We start from the raw sequence: 23,228 nt of genomic DNA, 5'->3' as shown, positions 1-23,228 counted from the left end.
GTGTTGCCTTTGAAGTCAATGTGAATTTTGCTGTTGACCTCAGCTGGAATGAGATCAACAGGAACAAGCCCTTAGGTAGATATGCCCAGACACATTAATCAAAGGTGTGTGTGTTTCCATAATGACTTATTGGACCCAGCAGAAGGAAGGATTTTAGATTGTTTCAATTGAGTGAGAAGGGCCTTAAGAGTGCAGTTACAAAAGCCAGACTTTAAAGATACTTTGCAGTTGTCTAAGTAGCCGATACGTGTGTCTGGAATCGTTTGGTTTGAATGCAAAGGTCACCCCTGAGATGTGCGTGTCTCCTGGTTTTCTCTTTTGTGACTGTTTTTGGTCTCCGTGTTTTTGCGGTGCTCCAATTACCTTTCACAGCACTGTTGATGCAGACAAACTGAACCAGCTTTGTTTTGGCTGGAGGTGTAAAACAGTCTTAGCTAATTTTCTGACAGATTTTCTTCCATCTCTTTGCCAACCTAATCTCAAATCTCTCTGGTTTTTGATATGCTACCAATCTACTGTGTGCATGACAGCATTAATTCAAGCCAAATGAGTGAAGCAGTGATCAAAATTTTTTTGCTAATATCTCATTGAGATCCAATTAGGCATTCTCACTTCTGGAAATTACCTGACATTTTAATAACAAAAACAGCAATTGAGATGCTTTAATAATGTGCATTTTTTAAAGGAGAGAGAATTTATACTTGACCGTGACAAAGCATCAATTGTTAGTATATATTTATTATGTGATACGGATGTTATAACACAGGCACACACCCATACAGATATGTGTTTAAACACACTACTACTGCAGATTTTTTATCCTTTTAATCTATCTTTGCATCTAGGGAAATGTAATGACCTTGAGGGAGGAAGAAACAAAAATGAAACCATGCTGAAAAACTTTTATCTTTTTATTATTGGTGCCTTTACATTAATACTGCTGTTTTGTGCTGAGAAAACCAATCTGTTACACGTAAGGTAACTGTAATATACAACATAGAAATGCAGTCTAAGTTAATTACAACAAGGAGCTACAAAAAAATTTCGTAGGAAAGAAGTCACCTAACATTGCAGCTGTGCTTGCAACAAATCACTCCCTTACTGCAGGACTATGGACATTGTGAACCATGGTTATTTACATGTCCCTTACAACTGTTAACAACAGAAGGGCTAAAATCAGTCTAAAAAGTTCCAGAACGTCACTATATACTGTACAATCCTCAAAAATAATTTATTACACTGTTTCTAAAAAAAGGTACTAGTTTTGTTCTGATTTCTTTTGCTTTCTGGTGTTTTCTGGAGTGCACAACATGTGCAAAATTTTACCTAACAGTCTAAAAACTCAAGAACTGAACTGCAAGTCACAATCACAGAGATGAAGTGGTGGAGTCCAGCACTTCCCTTCCGTTGCAGACGGTCGGTACGTACATACTAGCAGATGCTGAAAGAGAAAGAGGGGAAAATCAGCTCACTTCAGGGCGGCAAAAAAATTACAACAACATGTAGGTTTAGATTTTATGTTGATGTGGACCATCTCAACCAATTTAAACCAACATGCCCAACGAAAAGTCACTGTAAGTGACAGTGTTGGTGGTGAAGCTGATGGAGGCTCTGCTTGCACCTCTACAAGGGAATCCAGATCTGAGGCTCAAGAATCCTCTGGAGGAACCCGATTTCTCTTCGGACACCAGTGAAGGAGCTTAAGGTGACTAAGCTTCTCCAACAAGTATCTGAATAAAATACATTAAAGGGTTTTGGTGGTGTTTTATTTTTTTTTATGATTCTGGGCCACTGGGTCTCGTGTTATAGCACTTTTCGTGATAGTGTGAATTAACATAGCTAGAGTGGTGTGAAGATATTCCTGTAGAATAAAAAGCGAACTTTTGGATTTTTGTGTTTTATTGGCAAGAAATGTTAGGGTCTGATGATCTGAGCTTTCACATAATTGGAATGTACATTCCTGAAATAAAATATATGCATTTTTTAATTCAGGAGAGAATCCTCCTTTGCATATTAGGACTGTATGTTGATCTGCTTTTTAATTAAAAAAAATTAAGAATCCTATATATGTGTTGGATGAAGAAATTTTTTAATAACTGAAATTGAAAGCGAGATTATTTCTCACCTAACTCCAGAATATGTTTTAACCATAATATCCTTTCTTTCTTGGAGCTCTGGATCAGGATTCAATATGCATCCAGAGGTAAGGGCCAAATTCTGATGCCCTTGCCTACATGGCCTAATATTTTATTCAACAGGTTTTCATTGCTTCAGTGACAACTGAACCTGAGTATCAGAATCTGTTTCTAAATGTATTTGTATTTTGACCGTAGGATATATTGCTATTCTGCTAAAGTGGTGTGGATTTTAATTTAAAAGCAAGCTGTTTTGTCCATCTCTGTTAAAATTATCCATTGGGAATCAGGAATGTGTTGTCAGATACTCTGTGACATCTCTGCTTATGGCAGCATAAAGCTGTTTTTTGAAAGCTACATTAGGTTAATGATAACAGTGACCCAGAGAAATGTGATGCCTTCATCAAAGAAAACACCCAGCAAGCAATGACTTGGTAAACTCAATCATCCAGTGTAAAAAGCAATTTATGCAGCTGACAAGGGCATGCTCAGTCTTCCAAAACTGGTGCTGGCTACACTCTCAATTGCAGACTGGTTCTCCAAAGGCGCTCAGCATCATTTTCAGAACATACCATTCTTTCTTCAAATCAGCTACTATTTCTAATTTGTTCATTGACTGAATAAATATTTCATGGAAAACAGAACTGCTTTAACAAGAGAAATTGAAAGTCACATATTGGACTACTCTACTCAGAGGGCAGGACATATTCCTGATAAACAGGAGAGCCAAGAATGAGCCCCTGCGCTGAATGAGGTAGATGGATTTTGATGTCTCACAACCTGGGTATGCGTTTTAAGTCATGTATATGGAAGTAATCATTTGTATGTAAAAGGGCATAGGGCATCATGCTTATGATTTCATGAAAATTAACCATCAGGTTTTGTATTCAGTTTTTAACTGGGTATAATATGGCAGCACACTGTCCTGAAATTTTTATTATTGTTGTTATTTTTATTTCTACTTATTGTTGGCAAATAGAAAAATCAGTGCTACTTAGGAGAACTGATTCAAATTCCTGTTCCACTGCAAGTATGACTACAGGCAAAAACATTTTATTTCTGTAAACATCAGTCACTTACCCAGAAATTTTTTAGCTTCAGGGTTTTTTTGAAGTCCAACATAGTGAAGAGCATGAATAGTTCAAATACTATGGTAAATGGACAGAGAAATATGGTGGTAGGTGAGAAACAAATGGCCTTGTGTTTTCAGTTCTCAGGTTTCCTCCACAGCACGTACCTCTCTTGTAGTGCTGGGAGGCAGATATTAACTCTGCAGGGTGGAGTAAAGTGTTCACAGAGTATTCAGCTCTCTCAGACTGAACAAAAGATCTTACTTTCCCTACAGACCTCTGCAATGTTAATTGCTGGCCCTGCAGGGTTCTGAGTTTCATATCATGTATTACAGCAGCAGCCAAGGGGTTTCCTGAAATACTGCTGGACCTGCTAGAGATGCTTCATCTCCAGCTTGTGTTGGGGCCAAGGAAAAATGTGCGACATGACCAGAAGTCTTGATTTGGCTTCAATCCATGCTTTTGACATTCTCTTTCCTGGCTGTCCCTCATTTTGCTTGGATAATCCAAAGCAAAGAACCAGAGGTAAAATGCAAGAGCCCAGTACTGCCATCGGCACCTTGCAGCCCGTCTGCATAGTCAGGAACAGGCAGATTCCAACTCGCTGTCTCTGTGCCACTTCCTCTGCTTATGCTCACAGATGGACAACTGTGAGTTAATAATGTATAAAAGCCATATATCAGGGCTACTCTGGAGCAAAGCCTGGGAAAAAAAATTCTGAGAAAGAAAATTCACCAGCCTGGCTCCAAACTGTAGCTTCAACTCTTCTTCTGACCTCTGTGGAGGACACCTGGAGGAACGCAGGTCTGGGTGCTTTCTCTCCATGTGGACATAATTTGGATGAATGACACCTTCTGGGTGTAAAAGCTCAACCTGAATCATGCAGGTGCTTAAATGAGTCCTGAGCATCTCTGGGAAGTTTTATGAGTGCTGATCTCTCTCCTCATGGGAATACCTCTGCCATGCCCATAAAACAGGCCATAGGAAAACTGGGGAGCATTCCTATGGGGGAAACACTTCAGGGGAAGTAGAGCTTACGTAGCACTCTGCCAAAAGAGCGTTTTAAACTCAAGTAATATGGATATATGCATTTCAAAACATGTAATGTACCTAGGTACACATATATCCTGTCTCTCTTTAGCTTAAATCTATATTGTTTTTCAGTTTAGACTTCAGCTGTCAAAATGATAAAAGCTTGGTGCCTCTAAAACAAGTTTCCTTGCTTAGCAGCCAAGTATTGTCCTCTACATGCTTTCTGCAGAGCATGCAGCAAAGATGAGGAGCTGTATCCAGATGACTACCCGAGGTTCTTAGTTTAGTTCTGACAACCACTACCACACCACAGCTCGTCTGGTTGACCATTGACTTGGGCCCTTCCTCCACTGCTCAGTTTAGGGATGTAATTACAACACGCGTTTCGAGCAAACAACACTACCCAGGAGCATCATGTCCCTTACCTTTACTCATAGTGTTTGGCCAGATCTCATGGTTCAAGGAACTGTGTTAGAAACTACGGGTCACCTGCTGTTCATGACCCACTATGCTCATGGCATTAATGACTGATGGAGTGAAGAGGTGGTGGTAGCCCTGAGATGCAGTGGAGATAGGATGCGTGGAGGTAGGAAACACACTGCTCATCTAAGCAGCTTGGATACTCCTGTTCTCTAAAGCTCTGATAATGAACAACAACTGGCTTTTCAGATGTTGCTGTTACTAGAATGCCCTGGAGCTAATTGTGATCGGCCTCAGATGAAGCCGTTGCAGACTGACGAAAACACCATCAAGATCAAAATAAAAACAAGCTGACAGCCCCAGGACTGATGAGAGGAATATTTTAGACATGGATTAGAATCAATTTGTATGCCAACATTTCTTTGAGATTTATTAATAACTAAACAGTTAAAAGAAAAATTATTTAAAGTAATTTACGGATAAATAGGGGTGAGTAAGGAAAAATTTTCCATCTTAAAAATATTGGTAATATGATAGAAAATGAATTCCCAGTGTTATTTTCCCCAAGCAATTGTCCTATATGGAAACTATAGGACTTTTTTCCATTGTATGTGATGGACCTTTTAGTCCTACTTTCAGGTGCATGTCTTGCCATGGTCCAAAAAGACCAACAAAGACAACCAGCCTTTATTCAGCTAGGTGTAAACCAGAAAAGTAAATGAGTGCAGCCACCTTTCTAAACAATGAAGTAGCAAGAGGTTTTAAGTTTGGATTTTTATGCTTTCCTTAATGTCTTAAAGCTCTTCACAAATCTGAAAGGTAGGCTTTTAGTGTAAAGATGTGCACTCAGAATGTCTTTCAGTTGTATGCGTGCTTGTGCACACACATGTATTATTCAGCTGCTATAATAAAAACCATCAAATTCCAAAATGCAATCCTGTACAAAAGTATCCAAGAATCAAAATGGTTTCTGGCTAAACTTATTCCGTCATATGATAGAATTAAAAAGCTAGGAAAGACCACTTATACAAAATTCATAAGGATTGAAAATAATCTCATGGAATTTACCATTTCATCAAGGGATCAAACCTCTAGAGGTTATTTGGAATCCGGTGGTTTTGCAAATCCATCCTTGTTGGGAGCGCTCAGCACTTTGGGCACTTGGGGCCATTGAATTTCTATCGGTTTAAGTTTTCCAAAACAGCGAAGAGATTTTGGTGTCTGGTATCAGGACTGGATGCTGTCTTGACTCTGATGGGGGGACATGCAGAGCCACATGGCTACTTCCTTGTGAAGGGCCCCTGGGTATTCATGACACAGTATGGTTTGGGATGGAAGAGTCAGGGGTGGCTGGGATGCATTTACCTCCTTCTCCCTGCCAATATCATACACAGTAGGGTCCCAAGTTCCTTTCAGGTTCTGTCTGAAGAGCCAAGGGCTTCTAGCCAATTTTGAAATTTAGGATTTACTCAAAAAGCTGAGGTGAGGTTAGTGTGACCTTGCTGGCAAGCCTTGCTCTGTGTCCTCCCTTTCCTCTGTTTTTCATTCCTTGCCCCTTTCTAGTTGTAGTGTGCTTTTTCAATTAACTTTCCAGGTTAGTCATGCTGTCTGCAGAGCTCTGTGAACAAGCTGCTGTGTGCTCCCATCCTTGACTAGTTAAGCTTGACAATGAAAAAACCAAAACATACAGGTGACCTATTTTTTTTTTTGTTTAATAAAAAAAATCTCTAAGCAACTCACCCAGAAAAGAAACAACAGCCTCAAATCAAAATCAGAGATGTGAATCTGCTTGTGATGAAAAGACTGAAGAGGAAAGAAAGGAAAGGAGCAGAGCAGATGAACTGTACTTGCAACAGAGCACTGATTGCTTCTCCTGTCTGTGGCAATTATGAAGAGTATTACACACACTCCACATACAGTTACAATTGATGGCATCTCTTGTGTGCGCTTGCTGCAGGCTTGGAGACTTTCCTTATAATGCAGGCGACAAGAACCACTGAGGGCATGCTGCATTGTGGCCCAGGTCCTGCTGGTGTGTCATTTTGACAGAAATACTCCAGGGCAATCTGTTCCTGTCGCTGTGCAAGAGTGGCAGTGAGCGATGGACTCTACTTGCTTTGTGCAGCATGACGGAGTCAGGACCCACTAAAAGCTTTCTGCTGACTTCAGGGAGCTTCAGAGTGGGCTCTGAGCTGATTCTGGGGGGAGAGGGATGAGTTTTTCTCTCCAGACACAAATTAAGTGATCCTTCCACAGAGTACATAGCCTGACCTATAAATGTCTTTCTGTTGCTGGTAAAAAAACCATCTTTACCCAAACTCACCATGACCCCACATCCTTATAGAAAGGTAGCAGTTTTGTTACTTACACTGGGAGTAAGTGGTCCCGGTTCCACTGACGCTGAACCTGTTGAGATGGAGTCTGTGAGTGACCACGTTCTTCTGGGGCTGGAAGAGGATGATGTGCACCTTGGGCGCGAACAAGCAGCCCAGCACAACAAAGCCGCTCAGACTCACAGAGATGCACATGGTGGTGGTTTGCACCTAGGAGAGAGTGGGCGCAAAGTGTGGTGTTTCAGTATGGAAAGCTCTGAAATGCAGAATATTAGAAGCATTATCATACAACAGTAGGAACCAGCGTCCTGGGGGGTTGCACTGGTACAGGCTGGCTTGAACATCTCTCGCATCCTTATCTTCCACAATCCTAAAATCATATGAGTGAGGTGCCTGGTGCTGGTGCTTGCCCATGTCTACATATCAGGGGGAGCTCGACTGAGTATATTCTCCTCAGTTTAGTGAATAAAGGGTAGTTCTGCTCTCTTTCTCTTGTCCTCCATGTCCTTGATTCCTAAATTGACCAGGAAGTTCTCTGTAATGCCTCTCACACAACAACTGGGCATAGCTGGTTGCAGTGAAACCAGTGTGCATGCACCATACATAATGTGAGGTTATGTTATATGCCTCATGCAAAGCATCTACTTGAAAATCAGTTTAGACTCCAGCCTCAATCCTAATCAGAAAACTTCAACAATCCCTGGCAGGAACATAAGTGTGATTTGGAATAAACATAAGAGCTGGGCCTGAAAGGTGTTCTGACTTTGAGACAGAAGTTTATGGGCTGAGAAATGAACTGTTTGTAAGGCTGCAGGATTTTAGAGTAGAGTAGTTGCCTTTGGGGATTTGCTAGTGCAACTTTGCTGACGCTGTCTTTCTTTGTGTTCAATGGTAAAGATGGTGCCAGTTTATTGCCTCATTTTCAGTTTATATTATTTTCTTCCAAGCAGATTCCTTAATTGAGTTGTTGAATTAAACTCCCCTAAACTCTACTGCTTAATTTGAATGATTATACATCCACGGCTCGTTTTTCCTTAGTTACACTCCTGCAGTCCTTGGAGATTAGCCTTCTTCCATGGGAATGCCTCTCATATCTCCCTGTCAGAAATAATTGGTGCAAAATGAAAAATAGAGTAGGGAATGGACTTTGTTGCTTAATATGTATACTGAGCACCAAGTGCTTTGTCAGCAGTGGGTATAACTAATGTGATCATATAATTAATAATTACTCTTTACCCAAGGTAGATTTAGCAAGAACTATCAACACGTGCTCAGCTCTCACAAGATGAATGAACATGGAAGACCCTACAGTGGCAGCATGAGAAAGGGACATCTTAATATTTACAACTGTACTTTCTCATTCACCTCTCTTCATTTTTTCCACGGGGCTCTGCAATCTGTTCTGTGTGGGTCCTGAACTGAGCACTGTACAGGTAAAACGAGACTGGGAGTTTTCTTATGAAACAAGAATTAATGAAGGTAGTAGTTTCTAGGTAAGTTCCCTTCACTAATAGAGCAAATCTCTCCCCACCTTGCTCAATCAATTAGATGGTTTGGGTTAAAAATAGCCCCATTCCACAGGGTTTCTTTTAACCCAGGTCAGCTCAGTAGTTCAGCGTGTAACGTGATCTCACAGACACTGGTGTGCAATCCTCATAGACCAGGCAGGAATGACTGACATGGGGTCAAGCTCCTTGAGCCAGAATTATCCCTAAAGAAAATGCAGGGAGAAGCTGTCTAAACAGTAGGAGGTTTTGACACCTGGTTTTGTTATAACCAGTTTAATACCCAAACTTGCCCCTTTCTGTGTTAGTGCTGCGTTTCTTAAGGTTTTGTCTAAGGTGATCAGATTGAAAATTCCCTTAAATGTGCTAGGTATTGGGGCTGCTGTGAATTTATGTTATGTGTGCTTATTCAATCATATCAGGTTTCATTGTATCTTTGATTTTGAAATCAATGTGGAGCCCTGTATGAAAATCAATGGCATCAAAGATATCTATATTTTCCAGCAGCTCTTCTTTACGTTTTTGACAGCACGCCTAGCAGGGTCAGCCACTAAACACAGCAGTTTGCACAGCAGTTTCTGGCCACTGCTTTGGGATTTTCTAGACCTTCTGGGAACAACTTCTGGGATCACTGGAGGACACTTGGGAATGCTTTGGGGAATGTCAGGGCGCAAAACTGATGCAGGAAGCTGTGAGTTCTGGCAACCTCCAGCAACTCCTTGGGAGCTCTGTCAGCTGCCCTGGGCCAGTTTGCAGCTTTTGTCTAAACTGACTCTTGGTTAGGTAAGGTTGGGCACTCAGAGGGAAGAACCCTCTGTAGGTGCTGGGCAGCTAACAGGTGCACAGAAGAGGATTAGAGATGCTGCTGAAGGCTATTTGTGTGTGTGCAGAGGAGTGGAGGTGCCACAGGGAATGGTCTCCAGTGCCCACAGTGCCAACTGTCCCTGGCATATCAGGATTAGCACAAGTTGATTCAGAATCAACATGTAATGCTGCATAGAAATTAAATTTGGGGTTTTCAAAGGAACCCCAGAAGTGTAGAGATCCAGGATGGGATTTTCAAAAAGCTTCTGACTTGTCATTTAAGGATCCAAAAAGGTTAAAATAATTTTCTGTCAGTTTGGTAGGACTTGAGGTGGCTTATTTGGAACCTTGTATTTAAATTAAATGGCTATGGGTGGTTTCAAAAGTCTCACTCAGGAGATAAAACTGAAAAATGCAATCAAGTCATGCTTTTCTTGACCTTTATTGTCTGTGCTGCCCACTCATGTGACTGTCTGCACTGATATTACCCTCCTTCTATGTCTATCTTCCCAACTACTTTGGGTGTCCAAAGCTGTTCCCCAGTGCCTTCCTTAAATTTTTCCTTAATTAGTTTCAATCCTTTGCTCTCCATTCTAACTTCTCCTGAGACTGAATAATCTTTCTCTCTTTTTGTTGCCTTGAAATTATTTATAGTCTGTGATGACGTCTCTCTGGGTTTACTCTTGTCTAGACTAAATATATTTAGCTCTTTTACTGTCACTCTGTGTGTCTTACTGCATCGTTTGTTATCCATCCTGGTTTTCTCAAGATTTTCAGTACCTTTCCTAGGCTGAGAAAAATAGTACTAAATATACTGTTCCAGGGTGGTCTCACCAAAAGTAAGTTAAGTGACATTACTAGCTCCACAGTTTTACATGCTATTTCATGTACATACTGCTGGTAATAATACCACCCTAAGCTAATCTACCTTTCTTCTGGGCAGAAAGTTGAATTAATTCACCGCAAACTGCTGCAAGGGCCAACTCCAGCACTCACTTCGCACATCATAATAACTGTGAGATTTCCAGTGGAGCAGAGCTGAATCTTTTCCTGAGACAATTTCCTTCTGTCCAAAAATATGATTTCACTGAACTTGAAGTTTTGCAACACTATGTGACAATTTAAACGATTTAATATTTTTTGAAGTTGTTTGTGAAGGCTGACCAATATTTTCTGCTCAGTGAGGTATGTGTTTTGTATGTGTTTTATCTCCTCCAAAGATTAAATGTTCTATATTCAAGCATAACATTTGTTGATTTTTTTTTTTTTTTAAGAAGCCTGTTTCATAGGAAATTCTGAAATTATTTCCTTATCTTTTTTATTTGGAACAAAATACTATGCTTGGACAGCAGATTATTTTGCAGAAGGGAATTGGTTGGTTCAGTTTTTAATTTTAGAGCCCACCTCCACTAAATAACTCATTATGACTCATTCTAGCTCATGATTTACCACATTTTTCTTTTAGGACAGCTTCACATATTCATGTACCAGTATGAATCCATACGCGATGCTTCTATCCCAATCTGACTGATAGTGCTAATCTCTTCCACATCCAACTGTACATGTTCGATTTGAAATGAAAACATCTTTCTTAGAAATAAGCTAAAATTTCTTAATATACTTAGGTGGACATTAACATTGAAAGAGAGCTTGTTTGTGAGGGATCCAGAGACAAAAGAAGTGAAAGAAGCTATAAGTGAATGATGACACGGTCCTCTAAAGTGATGCACATGATTTATGAAAACAGATATCCAAAGACTTACTCTGTAGTCACTGGATGTCACATAAAATATGGGGAGAAAGGCGAGCCAAATGATGCACGTTGTGTACATTGTGAAACCGATAAACTTGGCTTCGTTGAAGTTCTCTGGACATTTCCTTGTTTTGAAGGCATATACAGTACATAAGACTACGAGGATTACATCATACGTTAAGGAGATTAACATACTGGAATCTTTGACATTGCATTTCAATATGACAGTCTCTCTTTTCTCAGGAAGAGTGTACCGCCTGGTGCCAGGGGCCTCCAAGATAAGCCACACGGACACCACCACAATCTGTACCAAAATGAGACTCAGGCAGATGAAGACCTGAGAGCTGGGGCTGATGAACTTTGGCCTTTGAGCACCGTTCTTCACACCATCAAATATTCTGGCTATGCAGTTTGTTTTTGTCAGAAGGGCAGAGTAGCAGACAGCAAAGGAACTTCCCAGCCCCAAACGACGCAGGGTGCAGATAGCTGGAGAAGGCTTGGCTATGAAGAAGAAAGTCATGCTGTAAGACAGGAAGACCCCAAAGAGCAATATGTAGCACAGTTCACGGCCAGAGGCTTTAACCAGGGGGGTATTGTTGTGCTTGATGAACACTGCAATGACCATAAAAGTACAAATAAAGCCTAGGCATGCAATGGTAACAGGACCTATTGCCCAAGCATCTTCCCACTTGATGTAGTCTTCTGGCAGGTCATAACAGCCAGTCAGGTCAGCCGTAGGCCATTTTCCAGGCCCACAGTCTGCACAGGTAAATTCATCAGCCAGGTACTCGTAGGTTTCACAGGGAATACAAATCCAGCAGCAGACATCTCCTGGTTGCATATTCTTCATCTCATTAGGAGCACAGGGATCACTGCACTGGGAGACAGGGACAGAGCTCCTGGACCAGTGGATAGAGTCTACCTCAAGTGACAAGGTTTCTGCCCACTGACCAACCTTCACATAGGAGTATCTGTCTCCAGTATACTGGAAATTGAACACGTTGTATCGTCCTATCCCATCTCCATAGGCATCAAATTTGACCATACTGTCTGCAGCGTTGGGAGGGTTGAATGGAGCTGTGAAAAAACAAAAAAGAAATGTTATTATCAAAGCGACAGGTGACTTTTTTCTTTCCTTTGGCAAGTACAGACATCTGTGACTTGTAGAAACCAATTCAAGAGCCAACAGATGAGCCAAGAGGTCTTTGTCTGTCTCATTTTTGAACTCCAAAGAATCCAGATAATAGGATTTTATTTCACTTTACTGCATGAGATTTATTTATGAAAGTGGAAAGATATTAGATTACCAATGTTCTTACTTATTTTACCCTGGATACAAATGAGTTCTCCAATTATTTTCCCCAATATGCACAAGTGCTACCTTTCACATTTTCTCATCAAAGGAAGAGGTGTCCTTCTACATAAGACTCAGAATTATTTGGTGAAATTTGGCTGTCATGATAGAAGGAAATTTAAATGTTTAGATCAATAAACATCAGTTTTGAAGCCAACAGTGTGTAATGCAGTTGAATAACAGATTCATTTTGAGGATGATGTAGGAGCAACTATGTAGTCCTCAACAAATTTTTACCATGTCTTTTTCACTTCTCCCTGTGTTGTAGGATGTTTTGAATTCTTTCTATTTTGTTTCAGTTTTACCAGTTTCTGATATTTCTTGTCTGGTCTGAGATTCCCAACGCGTGATGCTTTAGTCCTGTATCTTGTTTCAGGAATAGATGAAAAAGTCACAAACTGGATATATGACCTTCTGTGGAATCAATATTGTAACACTTCCAACCGGTAAGCTCTGGAGAGTTTTTGTTTTCCCTCCAGCTGCGTCTCATGCAGGGAATGAAGAAATATTAAAAATGTTGGAGGAAATTGCATTTACCATGTGATTTATTGGTCGTTCACTGTAGCATCAAAAGTGAACAGCTTTATAGGCAGGAAGCAAAAGGTAGTGATTTTATTTTTTATTTTATTTTTCTATTATTATTTTTGGTTTTATTTTTTTTTTCCATTGATGAGCAATAAAGGTGATTTCATTCCCCAGTGTCTTTGGTTACAGAAGTGGTTTCACTGTCATTGCTGGAGTAAATCCCTTTCCCTGCCTCTGTGCCCATGCTGTGCTTGAGCATGAGCAATATTGTATAAGGATGCAATATCTTCCTGTACTTCAACCTCCAGATACTTTGGATTTCTTGCAGTAGGTTTATTTAGCTTCTATAAATCGCTGAGGTTAAATTCTTTCACCTTTATTCCTGCGGAGTGTTACCTTATTTTGCAATAATTACACTAATGTCAGTAAAAAGGGCAGCGTTTCCTTTGGCACAAAAGCCCTGATTAGAGGATTGATGCATAACCTGCACCTCCCCAGGTGCTCAACTTGGAGTGCATTTCTTTCACAACTTTATTCTTATCTTAGAGCAAGGTTGGACGATAATATATGTCCAGCTATAGTTTCTTCTGGGTTTGAGCCAAGACTCTGCCCGTTCTTATCCTTGCCCTATCTTGAGCTTTACCACCTCACCTGTGTCAGGGTAACCCAGCAATATGTAAAAGGATTTTTTAATCTTTTTATTGGGGGTGTTGGCATCTAATTGCACTACTGTCTAGCCCAACAAGACCTTTGAGTGCACAGAAATTAAGGGCAGCATAATACTCCTCCAAATGGCCAGTCCACCTGGAAATAACATGCTCTAAATTAAACAGGTAGCTAAATTCAAAATATAGGTCAACAAGAAGATTAAGCAGCTTCCCTTCCCTACCTCCTCCTCCTCATGCACAGGCATGCAAGCTCTCTCATCCAGGAGCAGCATTAAAATGCAATCATAATGCAGCACTTAACAGCTCCTCAATAATGTGTTGTCATTGCCGGTGTCTTATTTCATTATTCATAACACTTATGTAGATAGTAGAAGCTGTTAACACAGCAGCCCAGTTTTAAGAGCCAATTTATTCACTTTGGTGTTATACAGGCCAGCTCCTGAGGTCTGCTGAGAGCCCGTGACTTCTGGTGGCACTACCGGAGCCACAGGTAAGCAAGACAACCTGCAAAGTGATTGCACGGCTTATCTTCTGCCAGGCATATAACTTCGGGTGCACAAGTACCCCAGTGCAAGCTACGTGACAGTCAGAAATATCAGCACTTTTCAGGAAAGACTTTCCACTTTGTAACATGTTTAACAACTTAGTTCTGCTGCAATATTTATCATTTAAATATCTGGCTTGGACTTGACAGGTAGGTCTAGGACACAAAGAAGGTAATCACACATCTAGTTAGTTTGAAGCTCATGCATACGTTGCCTTCCTTGGGGCAGTTCCCATGCTACAAATATGAAGAAAAGATTTCTGTAGGACAATATTTTATAAGTCAACCACAGCTTGTAGCTTGAAACATTCATTTTTAGTGACTGCTAATAGAGGAAAATAAATTGCACTCCTTCAGATGGAGAAAATGAAATCATTTAACCAAACAACGATGTATTAAATTATAGAACAGTGAGCCAAAGCCTACAAATAAGCCCACTGGGTGGCAGCAATTAGCATACCCACTGATTACATATAAAATAACTAAGGCATTTTAATTGAAATTTATCAACACATACTAGGTCCTGTAGAACCACTTCCAAAAAATCATGTTTTCAGAAAATATGTTCTAATAATAATAATAATAATAAAAAAAATAAGATGCTTATAGGCAATAATAGAATATAAAAGCAGAACTTGATTTTCTAGCATAAAAATAATTATTTTTATGTATTAAGAAATTATTTTCCCAGAGATGAAATATCAGACCATATAATAAGTCACTGAGAATTTTTTCATAGTTAAATTTCAGTTTTGTGAATAAACCTACAATCTTTACAACAGGCATTTCTGGCACATGTTTTTCAGAGTTGTAGCCAAGCTGTTTTGAATTTGTCCTGTGGGAGATGGGAGACAAAACTCCCTGAGTCTATCCATGTTGTTAGTTAATGGGCAGTCTGAATGGCAATACAACTTTGTCTCCTTTGAGCAGCACCTTTGGGTCTTCTCCTCTCCTTGCACTTCATGAAATTAATTATCCTTATGCAAAGCAGTTATCCAAGAGAAAATATTAAGGAAGTTATCAAGGTAAAAAGAATAATTAAAAGTGACTTAAAGATAAACCAGTGATTCTTTGTGTTCCAGCTTGCAGCAGTTCAGCAATGAAGATGTGACATTTATGAGAACAAGAGGGACACTCAGGTACACAGAGCACAGAAGACAGAAGCCTATGGAGCCGCAGTGCAGGCAGCCACTTCTATCAGCTCACTGAAGAAACCCCATCATCGGAGAGGATCCCACTCTGTAACCGATGGACAAGCTCCTTCAGTTTCAGATAAGAGAGGAAAGACTACCTAGTGTTACAACTGATCTAGCAGCAGATATGGACAAGAACATAAAACAACATCATAGCTTTTATACAGTCAGTTATGTCATTTTGTTTCCACCTTCCTACAGTGGGATCATCTTTCCCAACAATCACAAAACTTGCAAGCATGTGCTCATGTGCTCTTAGAAGCAGATGAGTGGCTTCCATTTAGAAATCTTTATTACTTTTTGGTGTCGGTGATGTTCAGCTCTTGGTGACATGAAAGAGCTCAGAAAAAATGTTCTGAAGGGAGTGAATTTATTTTCTTATTGGTCAAAAACGTTGCTTTAAAGGACCGTATGAGAAATCTTTTTTGAAATGCTTCTGATTTCACACACTGGCTCAGCTGGGTGAAAGCACTCCAGGATTTTTAACCAGGGATGAGTAGATGAAGAAAACAAAGCAGGCTTAATCCTAATTAGGCACAGGGAAACTTTTAAGAGACAAAGAAGCCTTGGAAAATATGAGTGTCATCTTAACTGGCTTGGAATCAGGTGGAGTTTTGTTTGCCAGCATCATCTTTGAGCCAGAATGGATGTTTTTGCATAGTCTTGCTTATGTCTGGCACAGAGCTGACTGTATAGATGTTGTCTTACAGAAAATATCATCTGTAATGCTTCTTGGTAGGAATGATGACAGGTATGCCTACATTTGAGAACATACTTCATCTCCAATAAAACACGCATCTGTTCTTTGCTTGCAGATTGTATTCTTTCAAAACAAGGTACAGATCAGAGGCGCAGCTCACTAGCTAGGAGGCAATTCATTAATAACAAGGCTTGATGAAAGCTCGGCAGTTTTTCAGCTCAGCAGTTTGCAAAGCTGTGTGATTTCATGCAGTTCAGAAAGAGATGTAAAAAGAGCTATTGTGTGCACCAAAGGCACCCTCTTCAACAGCTTGTTGACCCAAAGACTCTCAGCCAACAAACTATAACAAGATCAGGATTAAAAAGAAATGGAAATGTAAAGAGGGAACAGGCTGGAGTTTCAGAAAAGTTGAGTAAAACCTCTTTAGTCTCACTAGATGGTGCTGCAAAAACTCTGAACTTCTTGTTTAAGACTGAAAAACAAGGCATTTGTTTTTATAATGGAAAAACATAGTTTTTTTAACACCCCCTACTCTTTCCTGTTATATATCCTGGGCAGTGTCTTATTAAAGCACTGTAAGAAAGAGTCTTGATAATAATATAACAACAGGATACGGAATGTTTGTCCAACAGGCTCATCTGTGCGTATGATGCATTATCTTGAAAAGTATCACAAAGGACCCTGAGAACGCATATATGTTTTAATTTTCTTTTATTTTTTTTAATCTAGCTATGGTTTGTTGAGATTGAAGTAACTTATTTCTGCTTGGCTGAGCATTCAGACCCAGTAAAGGAGACCTGATGCACTCAGTCTTGTCTTAATCTCAGCATAACGGAGCTGAATTCACATCTGATTGGCAGAAGGGACATTGAAATCTGGCAGTTTTAAAGTTAATATAGGGAATGCTCAGAGTGAGGTGTCACCAAATTGTACATCTCCACAATTATCAAATAATGGATGGGCTTAAAATATCCGTTTTCACAGGGACAAGTAGTCACTTTTAACCTCTGCACCATAATTTCTGAATGTGTTTGGATCATTTGAAGTGTTGCTTCTTCTCATTTGAGAAATTAATGAGGCTGATTAGTCTTCATCAAATGTAATTTTCCCACCTGTGTCTACATGTTTTACATTCATTTCTATAGTTCCTCTCTCAGGTTAGAAACTCACTTTTTGTAGGGAATTTTAACATATCATAGGCCTCCACAGCATTTGCAGCAGTCAGAGACAGAAATGATTCCCCAGGCCTAGTTGCAAATATCTATCATGCAGGTATCTGCACATGAGTTAGTTATCACAAGCTTCTGTCCTACAAAAGAAAATGGGCATTTCTGGGGTTCACCTTAGAGTAGGTATTTCGGGTAGCTCAGCTGAACCGTACCTGTTCTTTTCCTGCTGACCCTAATGAGAGGGCCCCTCAGTTCCAGAAGGACAGGGAACTGCTGGAGAGAGTCCAGCGCAGGGCAACAAAGATGATGAAGGGAGTGGAGCATCTCCCGTGTGAGGAAAGGCTGAGGGAGCTGGGGCTCTTCAGCTTGGAGGAGACTGAGGGGTGACCTCATCAATGTTTACAGATATATAAAGGGTGAGTGTCAGAAGGATGAAGCGAGGTTCTTCTTGGTGACAACCAATGATAGGACAAGGGGTAATGGGTTCAAACTGGAACACAAAAGATTCCACTTAAATATGAGAAGAAACTTCTTCTCAGTGAGGGTGCCAGAGCCTGGCCCAGGCTGCCCAGGGGGGTTGTGGAGTCTCCTTCTCTGCAGACATTCAAACCCGCCTGGACACCTTCCTGTGGAACCTCATCTGGGTGTTCCTGCTCCGGCAGGGGGATTGGACTGGATGAGCTTTCGAGGTCCCTTCCAATCCCTGACATTCTGTGATTCTGTGAGAGGAAGTAGCTAAAACACATTTATGATACACGTATTGAAGTTAGGTGAGATGAATATCACCAATATTTGGAACAGAAAGGCTCACAGCTGAAGTGCCAAGTGACAGCAACTTGTACAACCTCTCTGCAATGCGTCTGAGAATGGGTGTCTATTGCCAGCTGTGTGCACCGGCTGCCATCACCGCTGCGGAGGTTATCAGAGAGAACAGCCCAGCAGAAAAGTAACGTGGACACTGCCAAAATAAACTAAGAAGGATCCAAAAGATTAGAGGGATTAATTCAGCTTGTCATTCTCCTTAGCCTGGCTGAAACCAGAACTCTCTATCTACCTTTCCCGTGAAACGCTTACCATGAACACAATGTTTGGCATTTTCAGGTGTGTGTTGTCATCTTGCTTGTGTGGCCCTTGGGCTTATGTGGGAGAATGAACTAGATGCTAATGTACAGCCCATCATCAAGGAAATTATGAAATCACTCTTATTTTTGAAAGCAATTTAGGGAATTAGAAAGCAGATTTCTGATTCCTTAAAGGATTCGGAGTTTGAGATGTGGAAGGCAAAAGGCGCACAAATGTCTTACAGTCATTATATTTCTCCTTAAAAATGCAAAACATATCCCCTGAAATTAACATTTATTGAAGTTTGTTTGCCCTTTTTTTTTTTTTTTGCATTAGTCCAACTTTAAAATAAATCAAGCATTCATGGAAAATCTTCCAAGGTGTTTTTCTTTTTTTTTCCTCTTTTTTTTTTTTTTTTAATAAGTCTGCTAGATTGATAATTGATATCAATGATTTGTGAGATTCCCACATAGCAATGCCTTTCAATTTGCACCACTCTTTTAATTTAAGATTATCCACTTTAGGAAATGGCTGGCAAAGGGCCAAAATGCATGCAAGGTAATTTATACTGGCAATCAACTTGCAATTACAGAGGAAATTACACCATGACTTTAAACTGCCTGTCTCCTCCCTCAGGCCAACTAGCTGTTTTGTAAACAGAAGCAAGGGGAACCCAATCCCATTATAAAAAATTATGGTCACTGTCAGGGTGACAACACAAAAGCTCAGGAGCTAGAGCTGTAAGTTCTGGGCTGGTCTTTGATATCTCTTGAAATGTTCATGTCTGAGAAAAAAAAAAGGCTTGCTGGTGACCTGTCTGCCAGTTGCTGAACATTAAAATTGCATTCAGAGCTTGAGATTTTGGTTGAAGCTTTCTGCCAGTGATGGGGTTTTGAGTTTGATATGTCCCATTTGGACTTCTGGATGAGGAACATTCTCTGTAAACCTCAGTGCTGGGAACTGGTGCTGTGCCTTACCCCTCTCTTCTCAATGCACCCAGGGTGCAGATGAAAGAGGTTGAAACTGTGTTTTAATTTTGCTAAAATTCACTTTTGGACTAAGTGAGGAACTCACTTATGTCACAAGGCATGAATCTTTCTCTTTTTGGAGGCACCATTCCATGATGTGCTAATTCCACCCCCAGATTGCATATAGTAGCTGATGGCTAAGGAAGTGTTGAATACCTAATGATATTTTATGTCCTTCTTTGTCAGCCTGAAGGAAATATGAATAGATTCAGTTATTAAGATATTAAAGCAAGTTGGTTAAAACACACTCTACTCTGTGGGAACTTGAGGATTAGAGAGGTGTTTCCAGGCAGTGGTCTGAATAATTTAGTTAGTTTGTCCTTAGATATCAGGACCAAATGAAACATGAAATAGACCCTCTATCTGTTATTTCGTGATTGACTTGATATGAAGACACTCCCAGATCAGGTAGGCTGACATAAATTTAATTTCTTATAATGCAATACTATTATTTAGTAGTAGTAATACTGTAGCTGTGACGGTCTAAGATTAAAGAAATTTCAAGCCTATAAAAATGGCCATATTTTTTATTAGACTAGTCTATAGATGGAAGAAGCACACAAGCTTTCAGGCACAAGGTCACCTCATTAAGCCATCAGAAATATTGCTCAAGAAATTTGATTTTCAGTTATTTTGAAGGAAGAGGTTTGCTTGGAGTTCAGTATATCAGATTTTTATTTCCTTCTGGAAACACAATTTCACTTTGCAAACAACCACATTAGTATCCATTTGCAGAGTGATTGCTGAGAGCTTTTTGTTCGCTTCTTTAAAACGATATTGTTTAAGAATGCAAGATCTGATCAAGGTGCAAGACAAGATATAGCAAAGAGAAATTATACCAAAAGGTTTTCTGTATTTTTTTCCAGGTATGTGGGCAGTCTAATAAATGTATTGTCTCTTCCTACAAATCTTATGACTCTATGCTATTTTTTTTGTTAAGAAGCTACTGAAAACTCTCAGCAATCACCCTACAAATTGCTAATAATGAGGTAATTTGCAAAATGAAATTGTATTTCCAGCAGGAAAATAAAACCATAAGTAGTGAATTCTAAGGAGAGTATCTTTTTGAATTAACTGAAGCCAAATTTATTAAGCAGTTTTTGAAAAAAAAGCAGTTGTAGATTGTTTCAGAGCTGGAATAAAGAAACAATGCTATGATGAAACACACATAAAAACCTTTATACTCAGACAAATTACGCGGCTTGGTTATAGTATTTGGCATATCTGATATAATGTTGGTGGAAGACAACGAAGACCAGGAGTTCAGCTGGAAATCTGAACATTTTGCACATCTATGGTGTGAGATTCTGAAGTGGATCAGTTTTGTCTGTGGGTATGACGTATGCATGAAAAAAATGGCTTGTATTTCTTTAACATAAACTTGATTGGAGTGCCTACATGAGGAGCGTAGATTTTGTACGGAGCTCCTATAGTCAGTGGAGAGAAACAGACACCTCCAAAAGTGGGCTCTGGCCAAACCGAGTTGCCATCAGGAAGGCAGGTAGCTTCTTCCATCGATAGTTCTCCAGTTATTAGATCACAAAGTGAGTTGTGTAGAAGAAGATATGAAATCTGGCTGGCTTGAATTTTGAGAGATCATCAGACTAAGGCCCACCACACACTTTAAATGTAACTCATCTCCCCTTGTAAAGGTTCGTGTCTGGATTTTCTTTTTACTCATTTACATGTAATAATGTGATGGTTATAAACGCACATCTACTAAAATTACAGGTTAAGTCAGTATTTAACAGAGTATATCTCATGAATGACCAAATGCTGAGTCAGCCAATCAAGAGGTGAAAGTGGGCTACTCACAACAATGAATTTCAGTAATAAGACAGTGAGATAAAGGAAAAGAACTCCTGGCTTTTAAGGTTATTCGTGCATATCACACACCAGCTGCAAAGGTAGCATGTCACCGCTCCTTACATCATCAGTGTTCACTGGTGTGTGTTATCTTACAACGTGTGAGCTGCATGTCCTATTAACACTTGCAAATTCTTCTGCTCTCAGGAAGAAAAGATAAAGCTGAGAGCACAAAATCATTTTTGCTAATGTTTTGCTCCACTGAATCGGTTCAGCAACAGCAGCAGCAATCACTGGACCTCAGGGGAAAATGTAAAAAGAAAATGTTGATTTATTTGCCTGTTTAATGGTGGAAGCAGAGACACATTGATAGGCTTACACTGATGAAGTGTTTCAGAGATCTGGAAAGGACATTAACAGCACTGCCTCAAGCCTTCATCTGACTTGAGATATTTTCTTCTCTAAAGACCCTTTAAAGATAGGCTTTTTATTCTTTCAGTCACTGGACCATTAACTAGCCATTAGCTATTTATTCAAATAGATGTGCAAATGTAATAGAGGAAGTTTAACAAACTTTTGTCAGCGTATTTTTGTCAGTTCCCAATAGCAGCTTCATACACCATCTTATTTGCCACTGTCTGGTGGAGATCTGTCCCGGCACAGCAGGCCAGTTTCTGCTACCAAGCTGATATCAATATCTTGGAGCAGTGATCAGCTGCTTCATCCATCAGGGTCATAGATAAATACCATGGAAATACGCTATTTCGGAGAAGCTATAGGTAGTAATTATTTATGGAGGCACTTGATGTATAGTTATTGAAGTTGAAGGAATAGACTTGGAAGGGACCTTAAGAGCACAAGCTTTTACAGGCAGCTATGTTGTTGTTGCTGAGACTAGAAGAGTCCAGCAAAACCATCCCATAACACTTCTGCATATGATCAAGCATTTTCTAGTGTTTTGCAGCAAATTTAATATCTACTGTAAAAGATAAGGAGCCAAAGAGAAAGTGTTCCCACAGGAAGAGAGCAGGAGAGTTCTGTAGCAGAAGCACAGGAAGATGCTTGAGGCTCCAGAGATACAAACAGTCACCAAAGAAATTCAACCTTGGCAACAAGGGAGGATGTTTCTTAAGGCATAATCAATAGGAAAAACATGTATATAGCACATGCAAAACATCCTGTGTATGGTGAAAAGGTAAAAGAGACAACAAGAAGCTACAAGGACAGTAATGGTCCCTGCAAGAAAAGGAACAAAGGGAAAACTGAGAGAAGAATCACTCTGAGACCATCCCCTGGTTGTGGAAGCTGCAAGTCACCAGTGCTGCTACCTGAACACCAGGAGGTTCTCTCTTGTCTTCGATAGCAAAAGATCACTCTCTTTTATTTACTGTTCACTTTTTGCCAATTCAAATTCAACAATCATACATCAAATTTTATCTTTTACTGTAGAATTAGGTTAAGTAAACTCAAATTTTAAAGAACAGAGAGTGAATGCTCTTGTGAGCGTGTTTGTGTGCATATATGTGTGTGTTTTCTGATCCAAACTTCTCATATGACTAGATGATTGGTATTGAGTCATGGAGTAAAGTGGTGTCAGATTCAACCACTACAAATCACGGTTCACCCTGAAAGTTCATACTCTCTCAGCTACAGAATTACATGGGATTTCTATGGCACATGTAATACATTCTGTGTAAGGACTTTGTTCAAGGCTGAGCTTTGCCACGTTTTCTCACACTAATAGTTTCCCTGTTTCCACTGAGCATGATGCAATTCCTTCCATGGCTAAAACTACAGAATTTTCCTAGCTAAGCTACATATTTCATCTACAGAAGTGTTAAATATTTCATAAGTAAAAAGGGATAGGTGCATTAGCTTATTCTGTTGTCAGTCAAATTGTCTGGAATCTGTATATAGCAGCAAATAGGAAAATGCGCTGCATGAAAATCATATTGAATTGAGGAGTGATTGCACATACACATTTAGAAAGTGAATATCTCCCAGCCTTCAGAAGTTACTCTTGAATTTCTTCTGTAGGAAAAGTGCTAGATATATACGTGCCATTAGTGCTGAAGACATGAGACGATTCATATGTTGGCGAGCAGAAAGATGGGCAAAAGAAAGAAA

General features: G+C 39.9%; 1 protein-coding gene across 1 annotated transcript in view; it reads right to left on the bottom strand.

The window, feature by feature from the left end:
* Positions 1-893: 893 nt before the first annotated feature.
* The window catches only part of GRM3 (glutamate metabotropic receptor 3), a 106,200-nt gene continuing 83,865 nt past the window's right edge, over positions 894-23,228 (bottom strand). The window contains 3 exon segments of the mRNA XM_071803504.1: positions 894-1,441; positions 7,026-7,200; positions 11,063-12,129. Coding sequence (XP_071659605.1) covers positions 1,368-1,441; positions 7,026-7,200; positions 11,063-12,129 — 1,316 coding nt within the window. The 3' untranslated portion in view covers positions 894-1,367.

The sequence above is a fragment of the Patagioenas fasciata genome, chromosome 1, assembly GCF_037038585.1.
Source record: "Patagioenas fasciata isolate bPatFas1 chromosome 1, bPatFas1.hap1, whole genome shotgun sequence".
In the NCBI taxonomy this organism is placed as follows: domain Eukaryota; kingdom Metazoa; phylum Chordata; class Aves; order Columbiformes; family Columbidae; genus Patagioenas; species Patagioenas fasciata.
This window is presented reverse-complemented; position numbering and strand designations above follow the sequence as displayed.